General features: G+C 46.7%; 1 protein-coding gene across 2 annotated transcripts; it reads left to right on the top strand.

The window, feature by feature from the left end:
• The first annotated feature begins 1,713 nt into the window (after window positions 1-1,713).
• On the top strand, window positions 1,714-9,532 carry LOC133128749 (ras-related protein Rab-8A-like). Of its 2 annotated transcripts, none has more exons than XM_061242501.1 (8): window positions 1,714-1,896; window positions 2,868-2,928; window positions 3,537-3,597; window positions 3,706-3,783; window positions 4,241-4,330; window positions 4,762-4,827; window positions 4,944-4,994; window positions 7,659-9,532. In XM_061242501.1, the coding sequence occupies exons 1-8, from the start codon at window positions 1,773-1,775 to the stop codon at window positions 7,746-7,748; spliced, it is 621 nt and encodes a 206-aa protein (XP_061098485.1). In that variant the 5' UTR covers window positions 1,714-1,772; the 3' UTR covers window positions 7,749-9,532. The 2 variants fall into 2 exon arrangements, with proteins under 2 accessions (XP_061098485.1, XP_061098484.1); XM_061242500.1 differs by lacking the exon at window positions 7,659-9,532 and adding an exon at window positions 7,484-7,652.
• Window positions 9,533-11,587: the final 2,055 nt, after the last annotated feature.

Below are 11,587 nucleotides of genomic sequence, written 5' to 3' on the forward strand. Positions count from 1 at the left end.
CCCCCCCCAAGGCATCCTGAAAATGGCTAAACACACCCCCCCATTCCCCTCACATGCCCCTCCCCCAATGTCCCCTACACCCCCCAAATGCCCCCCCTTACACACCCCATCTCTTGCTCATAGTCCTATGAGAATATCTCTGAAAACAAAGCTTTAATAAAGCTCTTTCTGGTGCAAAACCGTCACTCGCTTCTCATTCCTCTTTTCTTTCTTTAATCTTTTGTAAGCCGGTGGATTTACCTCCTGCTCAAATTCACATTCAATGCCGATTTTTTCCCATGATGCCCTGGCAGATGAAGGTGAGACCGTACTTGGGTGAGGGCGTCACTGAAGGGGATGTGCGTGTGTGCATGAGTGTGTGACCCCGTGTAGTTTATTATTATTATTATGTGAATACATCTCTGTAAAATAGTCACTGGCTCTCCTGTAGTACTGTGTGGCCAGTAGGGAGTAAAATAGTTTCATGCAGGGGTGTCATGTGCAGGTGCTAGAGGGTGACTGAGGCATAAGGGAGGTGGTAAATTGTTTTAAAAAATGAAATGGTGGGGTGTCTGGGTGGCGCAGCCTGTAGAGCACTGACCACATGCTCATTGTGAGCCGCGACTTCAGCGGTTCGAATCCGACCGTCTGACATTTGTCGCATGTCTTCCCCTCTCTCTCGCTCCCATTCTTCCTGTCTCTCTATACTGTATACTGTCCAATAAAGCTGAAAAAGGCCTAAAAAATATCTTTAAAAAAATGAAATGGTATAGATGCTGGTAGTATTACAGTGAGGATTTATACAAATATTCAATTGTTGGAATATTTCAGCACAGGATCACACAACTTGAAAATGCAATATGTGTTATTCTTTTCGCAACATAGTCTCTTCCTTATTAATAATTTGTTATTTAACTAATGCATTTATCCAAAGCAATTTACAGTTGATTAGACCAAGTAGGGGACAATCCCCCTGGAGCAATGCAGGGTTAAGGGCCCAACAGCTGTGTGGGTCTTATTGTGGCTACACCAGGGATTGAACCACCAACCTTCCACCAACCTTCCACCCACCACCCAGTAATGCACCTTAACCACAGGGCTCTAGGCTTCCCTGTTATTATTTACAGTGAATTAAGCGGTTTTCAAACAGTATTTTGGGGAGCCCTACAATAGTCACTTACTATTTTAAATGAACGCTTATCTGAAATTTTTACCCACCCCCCTTCCAAACCACCATTTTCAAGCAACGTTTCCCATCTACTGGAGAGCTGGAGAAAGTATATTTTGGTTCTCCCGACAGATGGCACCATGAACTCCACTATAAATTGCTTGTCCTAGGTTCGCGTTCTGATTACTTTACTGTACTACATAGTAATTACTGTAGTAGTTACTGATACCGCTGATTTCCGCTTTTGAATGACCGGGTACATCAGAGATAATCACAAAGTGATGCCTTGCGCTTATTCAGCATTTGGGGAAACCTTGATCACATGATTTGAGGACGCTCAGTGTGATCCGAGAAAAGCATCGTCAGAGAACCCAGTCGGAAAATTAATTGATTCATTAAAAAAGATGAACGTCGATTAAACGTGCGTCGTGACGGCGAGATAAACATCTTGTTAATACCGGTATACGTTTTCTAGCATCTTTGCGTACGAAACAATCAACTTCCGCGAGCAGGGCTCCAAAACAGTGACGCGTCACTTGACCAATAAGATTCCGAGGTTTCCCCGGTGGGCGATGTTGGCAGGTAGCAGTCGGCGTCAGGCGGGATTTCCGCAATATCTAGTAATATGGCGAAGACCTACGACTACCTGTTTAAATTGCTATTAATCGGGGACTCCGGAGTAGGGAAGACGTGTGTGTTGTTCAGGTTTTCAGAAGATGCCTTTAATTCAACATTTATCTCCACGATAGGTACGTGAGTGTTGTTTAAACTAAGCACAAGAGGGAGTTAGCTAGTAAGAGTTACGCTGCTGGGACCCATAGCTATCTACCGGGACAGTTTACTCATTATGCTGGCTACCTCTATCCACAGTTGGCTGGATAGAGTTCAATGGCCAAAATTACGCGTTACACTGGAAGCTTGTCCTAAATTTAACGTTACAGTAACTGCACGTTTTTGACAGCCATTTTATCAGTTAGCTCATTTAGATGGCCAGTCACCTGACACAGTATAGTAATGAGTCAACTTAGTTATTTACCTGGCTAACTAGTTACAGTTCGCTAACTGGTTTCTAATAAATATTCATTGCTAGCTTATTTTAGCTAGCTGACATGTACTCCAACACGACCAGCGTCCAGACCCAGTACCAATAGGTTAACGTTGGCTGGCTACTTATCAGTAGGCAATACTGCTCCAACTTCAGTTACTTCCTGATCATTTGCGAAGTTATGCGTTGTTGCTGTTGGCAGTGGATGTAGCCTAGCTGCCCATGCGTTCGTCTCTTCTCGGAATTTTTCTTTTTAATCTTACATTTGCGAACTGATTGTTGACATGGAAGACATTTCTAACACAGGAAGCATGCTAAACAAGCAAAGAGTACTTTGCTAGGTAGCTAACGTGAGATACGTTAACTAACGTTTCGTGTCGCTGTTGTAAGTCATGTATAACTCAGTCCAATTATTCGTAGTGTAGTATGTCAGCCCGTTTGTGTTCCACTCGGGATAAGAACCATCTGGCCGTTTGATATGACGTCATGTTTTTATATCGTTACGTCAGACTGGCTTTCGACTCTGACAGCACATTGTGATTGTCACAATGCAGAGCACTTTCACAGCACAGCACTTTCAAACAGCAAGTGTTCCTCTTTTTCAGCAGCATTTCTGTTGCCTCCATGTCACGAGCAGTCAAACTCAAATCTCTCTGCGTTTCTGTTCTCTTTCAGGCATTGACTTTAAGATTAGAACCATAGAACTTGATGGAAAGAAGATTAAACTCCAGATATGGTGGGTGCTGTGTGCTTCTCAGGCTTGCTTTTTGCTGGTTTTTCCATCTGGAATTCAACACAATTATTGTGTAATTATTTGATGGACTTCCTTATCCAAAGTGGATGAAACAGCTGTTTTAGACATTGAGCAGACAGGTTAGGTGTGCCCCTGTCATTAACCACCAAGGCACTAGAACTGGAGTTGATCCCCGGGCACTGCACTGTGGCTGCCCACTGCTCCTAAGTAACCAGGATGGGTCAAATGCAGGGGGTGGGGGATTTAAGAGAACATAAATCAAGTTTACGTTCTCTTTTTACGTGCTCTGCATTGTATACAGCGACCTCTGTGCTACAAACACTGTTCCTGAATATGACCTTGTGTGTGTGTGTGTGTGTGTGTGTGTGTGTGTGTGTGTGTGTGTGTGTGACCTTGTGTGTGTGTGTGTTTGTGTGTGTGTGACCTTGTGTGTGTGATTTGCAGTGTGTTTGTGTGTCTGATTTGCAGTGTGGTTGTGTGTGTGATTTGCAGTGTGGCTGCCAGGTCTTGCTGTGGTTGTAGTCTCGGACCTGGTGCAGTGGTCCAGCGGTCCTGGCCGTTAAAATCACTTGTGCTTTTGTGTGTTTCAGGGACACTGCGGGCCAGGAGAGGTTCAGAACGATAACAACGGCCTACTACAGAGGAGCCATGGTGAGGCGCTGCAACCTGCCTTCACCAGGAACACAGATCATTCCTGTTCACCCTGACTGCTCTTGCTCACTTTTTATCTTCTCATGTTCCCTTCATCCCCCTCGACAGGGCATAATGCTGGTGTATGACATCACCAGTCAGAAGTCTTTTGACAACATCAAGAACTGGATACGGAACATTGAGGAGGTGTGCGTTAGCATTTAGCCTCTGTTAGTGCCTCTGCTTTCCCATAGAGGAGGTGTGCATTAGCCTTTAGCCTCTGCTTTCCCATAGAGGTGTGCATTAGCCTTTAGCCTCTGCTTTCCCATAGAGGAGGTGTGCATTAGCCTTTAGCCTCTGCTTTCCCATAGAGGTGTGCATTAGCCTTTAGCCTCTGCTTTCCCATAGAGGAGGTGTGCATTAGCCTTTAGCCTCTGCTTTCCCATAGAGGAGGTGTGCATTAGCCTTTAGCCTCTGCTTTCCCATAGAGGAGGTGTGCATTAGCCCTTTAGCCTCTGTTAGTGCCTCTGCTTTCCCATAGAGGAGGTGTGCGTTAGCCTTTTGCCTCTGTTAGCGCCTCTGCTTTCCCATTGAGGAGGTGTGCTAGGGCTATTAGTAGTGCAATTAGAAATGGATGTAACTTTGATTTGATTTCTCTCTCCAGCATGCCTCTGCTGATGTTGAGAAGATGATTCTGGGGAACAAGTGTGACGTTAACGACAAGCGGCAGGTTTCCAAAGACCGGGGGGAGGAGGTGAGTTCTGCCCTCTCCAGGTACAGCCTGTGTGAATATCGCTCCATTTAATGGGTCCAGTCAGAAAGACATCTCATGAAATGAAGGGGGCAAATACATCATTTTACACAGTACTGTATGAGAATGACACAATGGAGAAGTACCACAGCATTCACCAGAAAGAGCGCTTCAGCTGAGTGTGTGCGTGTGTTTCTGGAGTCTGCGTTTCGGGAGTCAGTGTGTGTTTCTCTGGAGTCTGGAGTCAGTGTGTGTTTCTCTGGAGTCTGGAGTCGGTGTGTGTTTCTCTGGAGTCTGTGTGTTTCTCTGGAGTCTGGAGTCGGTGTGTGTTTCTCTGGAGTCTGGAGTCAGTGTGTGTTTCTCTGGAGTCAGTGTGTGTTTCTCTGGAGTCGTGTGTGTTTCTATCGAGTCGGTGTGTGTTCTTCTGGTTCCAGCTGGCGCTGGAGTACGGGATCAAGTTCATGGAGACGAGCGCCAAGGCCAACATCAACGTGGAGAACGTGAGTGGATCTGATCCGCTTCCGGATCATTCCACACAGCGCCGCTCTGTGTCCCGGAAGTGTTAATAATAATAATAATAATAATAATAATATTATTATACTGCTCTCCCCAACAGGCCTTTCTCCTGCTTGCCAGGGACATCAAAGCAAAAATGGACAAGAAACTGGTGAGACTGTCACAGAGCTCTCTCCCGATGGCACAGCAGCTCTTGTGCTGCAGTGGAGATGCTTTTATTTCAGATGCAATGGAGCACGGCGTGACGTGTTCAGTGGTGCTAGCGTGACGTGTTCAGTGGTGCTAGCGTGACGTGTTCAGTGGTGCTAGCGTGACGTGTTCAGTGGTGCTAGCGTGACGTGTTCAGTGCCGCTAGCGTGATGGTGTTCAGTGGTGCTAGCGTGATGGTGTTCAGTGGTGCTAGCGTGATGGTGTTCAGTGCCGCTAGCGTGACGTGTTCAGTGCCGCTAGCGTGACGTGTTCAGTGGTGCTAGCGTGACGTGTTCAGTGGTGCTAATGTGACGGTGTTCAGTGGTGCTAGCGTGACGTGTTCAGTGGTGCTAGCGTGACGTGTTCAGTGGTGCTAGCGTGATGGTGTTCAGTGCCGCTAGCGTGACGTGTTCAGTGGTGCTAGCGTGACGTGTTCAGTGGTGCTAATGTGACGGTGTTCAGTGGTGCTAGCGTGACGTGTTCAGTGGTGCTAGCGTGATGGTGTTCAGTGGTGCTAGCGTGATGTGTTCAGTGGTGCTAGCGTGACGTGTTCAGTGGTGCTAGCGTGACGTGTTCAGTGGTGCTAGCGTGATGGTGTTCAGTGGTGCTAGCGTGACGTGTTCAGTGGTGCTAGCGTGATGGTGTTCAGTGGTGCTAGCGTGACGTGTTCAGTGGTGCTAGCGTGATGGTGTTCAGTGGTGCTAATGTGACGGTGTTCAGTGGTGCTAGCGTGACGTGTTCAGTGGTGCTAGCGTGATGGTGTTCAGTGGTGCTAGCGTGATGGTGTTCAGTGGTGCTAGCGTGATGGTGTTCAGTGGTGCTAGCGTGACGTGTTCAGTGGTGCTAGCGTGATGGTGTTCAGTGGTGCTAGCGTGACGTGTTCAGTGGTGCTAGCGTGATGGTGTTCAGTGGTGCTAGCGTGACATGTTCAGTGGTGCTAGCGTGATGGTGTTCAGTGGTGCTAGCGTGACGTGTTCAGTGGTGCTAGCGTGATGGTGTTCAGTGGTGCTAGCGTGACGTGTTCAGTGGTGCTAGCGTGATGGTGTTCAGTGGTGCTAGCGTGACGTGTTCAGTGGTGCTAGCGTGACGTGTTCAGTGGTGCTAGCGTGATGGTGTTCAGTGGTGCTAGCGTGATGGTGTTCAGTGGTGCTAGCGTGATGGTGTTCAGTGGTGCTAGCGTGACGTGTTCAGTGGTGCTAATGTGACGGTGTTCAGTGGTGCTAGCGTGACGTGTTCAGTGGTGCTAGCGTGACGTGTTCAGTGGTGCTAGCGTGACGTGTTCAGTGGTGCTAGCGTGATGGTGTTCAGTGGTGCTAGCGTGACGTGTTCAGTGGTGCTAGCGTGACATGTTCAGTGGTGCTAGCGTGATGGTGTTCAGTGGTGCTAGCGTGATGGTGTTCAGTGCCGCTAGCGTGACGTGTTCAGTGGTGCTAGCGTGACGTGTTCAGTGGTGCTAGCGTGATGGTGTTCAGTGGTGCTAGCGTGACGTGTTCAGTGGTGCTAGCGTGATGGTGTTCAGTGGTGCTAGCGTGACGTGTTCAGTGGTGCTAGCGTGATGGTGTTCAGTGGTGCTAGCGTGATGGTGTTCAGTGGTGCTAGCGTGACGTGTTCAGTGGTGCTAGCGTGACGTGTTCAGTGGTGCTAGCGTGATGGTGTTCAGTGGTGCTAATGTGATGGTGTTCAGTGGTGCTAGCGTGATGGTGTTCAGTGGTGCTAATGTGATGGTGTTCAGTGGTGCTAATGTGATGGTGTTCAGTGGTGCTAGCGTGACGTGTTCAGTGGTGCTAGCGTGACGTGTTCAGTGGTGCTAGCGTGACGTGTTCAGTGGTGCTAGCGTGATGGTGTTCAGTGGTGCTAGCGTGACGTGTTCAGTGGTGCTAGCGTGATGGTGTTCAGTGGTGCTAGCGTGACGTGTTCAGTGGTGCTAGCGTGATGGTGTTCAGTGGTGCTAGCGTGATGGTGTTCAGTGGTGCTAGCGTGATGGTGTTCAGTGGTGCTAGCGTGACGTGTTCAGTGGTGCTAGCGTGACGTGTTCAGTGGTGCTAGCGTGATGGTGTTCAGTGGTGCTAGCGTGACGTGTTCAGTGGTGCTAGCGTGACGTGTTCAGTGGTGCTAGCGTGATGGTGTTCAGTGGTGCTAGCGTGACGTGTTCAGTGGTGCTAGCGTGATGGTGTTCAGTGGTGCTAGCGTGACGTGTTCAGTGGTGCTAGCGTAGCCTCTGTTGCACTTTTGCGGCTCAGATTAAATGAGACACCGTATGTTGTTCTTCTGCTGTGAAATGATTAGCATGTTTTTCGCTGGCCAAATATTATTCACCATATATTGAGGCAAACGTTTTTGTATAAAGTATTTTAAAAATGTGGAAAAAGGGATTTATAATCATTATCAGGGCTTAAGTAGTGCCTTTAATGAAGTTCCCAATTGATAATAATTCTATAAATTTTATTTCAGCCAGTGCTCTCTTGTAGCAAAATTACCCATAATCCACAGCGCGGTCATTCACAGCGAATAGAGCGTTGCAAACAGCTCTTCCTGCGAGCGCTGCAGCTGATGCATCTGGACCTCTCTGTGATGTCACAGGGGCTGACCTCTGAGCCTTGACCTTTGACCCTGCTGTTGTTCTCAGGAGGGGAGCAGCCCCCAGGGCAGCGGGCCAGGGGTGAAGATCCTGGAGCAGCCCAAGAAGACCAGCTTCTTCCGCTGTGATCTCCTATGAGGGCCATGCCTCGCTCCTGCCCCCTGCCCCCTGCCCTCTGCCCGGGAACAACTGGACTCTGCTTGTTCATACTGCTCTCGACCTCGCTCTGCTAGGAAAAGTCTGTCTCACTCCACTCCCAGAATGCTTTGTTGTAAATTCCAGCTCTTGCCCGTGGGTTACTCTCTTCCAGGCACATTTCTATTATAATTTTTTTGTCTCCTCGGAGGCATCAGGGAAACTGGGGCAGCCTGTAGCCCAGCAGCCTAAATGGTAAATGGTTGGCATTTATATAGCGCCTTTATCCAAAGCGCTGTACAATTGATGCTTCTCATTCACCCATTCATACACACACTCACACACTGACGGCGATCGGCTGCCATGCAAGGCCCCGACCAGCTCGTCAGGAGCATTTAGGGGTTAGGTGTCTTGCTCAGGGACACTTCGACACAGCCCAGGCGGGGGATCGAACCGGCAACCCTCTGACTGCCAGACGACTGCTCTTACTGCCTGAGCCATGTCGCCCCCCTAGCGGCTAATGTGCCTGCAGTCTAGTGGCTAGTGTTAGTCTAATCAACTGTTAATAACATTGGATAAAAGCTGAATAACTGATGCATAATGGAAGAGAATGATTGGTTGAATTCTGCAAGGGGTGGGGCAAAAGGCCAGTGTGCTATTGGGCAGTTTTCCTGTTGCAAACTCTTCTGAGTGGGTGGAACCTCACACTGTTGAGTGTCAGTTAGAACATCAGGAATTTCATCACAGATCAAAGGTTTGTGATTTTGTAAAACTGTCTTACTCCTTTACGGGTGTGTGCGCGTGTGTGTGTGTGTGTGCGCGTGTGCGTGCGTGTGTGTGTTTTATCAGCCATTGTTGATTACTGTACTGTACACACTGAAGGCACGCATGCTGTCTCTGCTTGCTAGTGTTCAGATGAAAAAACCTATTAATTCAGCATGTGTATCCAAAAACGTACATTTTATGTTTAATAGAAGCACAACTAGCCCTACTGTCTCCCCCTGTTTATGCCCCTCCTTTGCTCGACCCGGAACTCGATCAAGGTCCGCCATCTTTTAGGGAATTCCAACAAGTCCAACCCCTTAAATATTCCTTAGAGAAGCTAGAAGCCATGAGCTTGGAGGCTCCCAGAGATTTATTGACTGCATCGTTTGGGGGAAGTAATTTTTCTGAAATGCTGGACCTGTGGATCCACTTCTCCCCATCTGCCACGTCTGTAACTGACCTGTGGATCCAGCTCTCCCCATCTGCCACGTCTGTAACTGACCTGTGGATCCAGCTCTCCCCATCTGCCACGTCTGTAACTGACCTGTGGATCCACCTCTCCCCATCTGCCATGTCTGTAACTGACCTGTGGATCCAGCTCTCCCCATCTGCCACGTCTGTAACTGACCTGTGGATCCACCTCTCCCCATCTGCCACGTCTGTAACTGACCTGTGGATCCACCTCTCCCCATCTGCCACGTCTGTAACTGACCTGTGGATCCAGCTCTCCCCATCTGCCATGTCTGTAACTGACAGGGCTCCATACTGATGCTGAAGGAGTAGGGACATGCCGTGGGTCCCTCCTCCCGTGTGGTAATCTGTAAAGTTCCTTTTTTACCTGTCTCTGTGTTGTGTACCTCATCAGTGACTGAAGTGTAATTTAATTGATGCTGGGGATGTTTTATTTTATTCTAATTCTTTCTGTTGGGGGGGGGGGGGGGGTTGCACAGTTGTAAATGGCATTAGCCGAAGAGAATTTACTTTGTACTGTAATTTCTAATAAAAAATCTATAAAACATGAATGAATCTGCAGCTTTTTGGATGATGTGATATTCAGAGATGATAACATGGCTACATTCCAGCTTTGACTGTGAGCCACAAACTCTCAGTGAGCACTTATTAGGTGGACCAGGACACCAGCTTGTTAATGCGGATATTTAATTAGCCAACCATGTGGCAGCAAGTAAATGCATAAAAGCATGCAGACGTGGTCAAGAAGTTCAGCTGTTTTTCAGACCAAACATCAGAATGGGGAATTGGTGCCAGACAGGCAGCTGATCTGGTGTTTCCCACACTGAATTTCACACTTACAGTTACACTTACACTCACACTTACACTCACACTTACACTTACACTCACACACACACTCACACTTACACTCACACTTACACTCACACTTACACTCACACTCACACTCACACTCACACTTACACTCACACTCACACTTAGAGTTACACTTACACTCACACTTACACTCACACTCACACTTACAGTTACACTTACACTCACACTTACACTCACACTTACACTCACACTCACACTTACACTCACACTCACACTCACACTTACACTCACACTCACACTTACACTCACACTTACACTCACACTCACACTCACACTTACACTCACACTCACACTTAGAGTTACACTTACACTCACACTCACACTCACACTCACACTCACACTTACACTCACACTCACACTCACACTTACACTCACACTCACACTCACACTCACACTCACACTTACACTCACACTCACACTCACACTTACACTCACACTCACACTTACACTCACACTTACACTCACACTTACACTCACACTTACACTCACACTCACACTTACACTCACACTTACACTCACACTTACACTCACACTTAGAGTTACACTTACACTCACACTTACACTCACACTCACACTCACACTCACACTTACACTCACACTCACACTCACACTTACAGTTAGAGTTCTCTATAGTTTGCAGAGAATGGTGCAAAAAACATCCAGTGAGCAGTTCTGTGGGCAAAAGCATGTTGCTAATGAGATGAGTCAGGAGAACGGCCAGACTGGCCAAAGCTGACAGGAAGGTGACAGTAACACAAATAACCACACATTACAATAGAGGTATGCAGAAGAGCATCTCTGATCACATCAAACCTCTAAATGGATGAGTTACAAGTAGACCAGTAAGTAAAATAAAAAAAAGAACTCTGATATACAGTCCCCCCCAAAGGTAATGTAAAAGCAAGGTCAATCCCTTTGTTTTTGCTCTATACTGGAGACAATTGAATTTGGGGTCAAAAGATGTTCATGAGATGACAGATCAGAATTTCAGCTTCATATTATTTTATCTTTTTTAACACTTTACTCTTCACTGGAAAAACCCAAGGCTAAAACCAAGAGTAGACATACAGAACTATTTATTGTTTTACCAATCAATATGTTCCAATACTTTTGCTCACCTAAAAAATGGATGGTCTGATACCAAAGGTGCTATGTTCTAAGTAGTTTAGCACGTCTAGATGTAAATACCGGGAAATAAAACCTGAAATTCTGAACTCTTGTCTTGTGTTAATCTTTTTATCTCAACCCTGAATATAGTCAGTGTTTTGCAAAAAAAAAAAAAGGAATTGGCCTTGCTGTTCCAATCTTTTTGGAGGGGACTGTGTACCTAATAAAGTGCTCAGTAAGTCTTCATTAATAGCAGCTGATTATGTTGACATCACCAATTTAGGTAAGGTAACTTTTAGAGCCAATCACACACATAGGTCATGAGCCAAGTGCATTAATGACAAGCCTGTGCCAGGAAGGGTTTTTTTATTTTGTTTTTTTATTGGAACAAGTTGGAACAGTCATTACGTATTCATCAAAGGAAAACATGACTTATTGACCACAGAGGAAGAGAAAAGAAAAGGGGGAGCTACACATTATAAATTATATAAGGACCATAACTTACCAAAAATTATTATGTGCCTGTAATATACATTTTTGTAAAGACTTTTTTTTCTATAATCAGAAATATCAGACCAGAATAATTTGGAGAAAATTCATTCACAAAGCAAACAACTTCTAGTTTC

Source organism: Conger conger, chromosome 5 (genome assembly GCF_963514075.1).
Source record: "Conger conger chromosome 5, fConCon1.1, whole genome shotgun sequence".
NCBI lineage: Eukaryota > Metazoa > Chordata > Actinopteri > Anguilliformes > Congridae > Conger > Conger conger.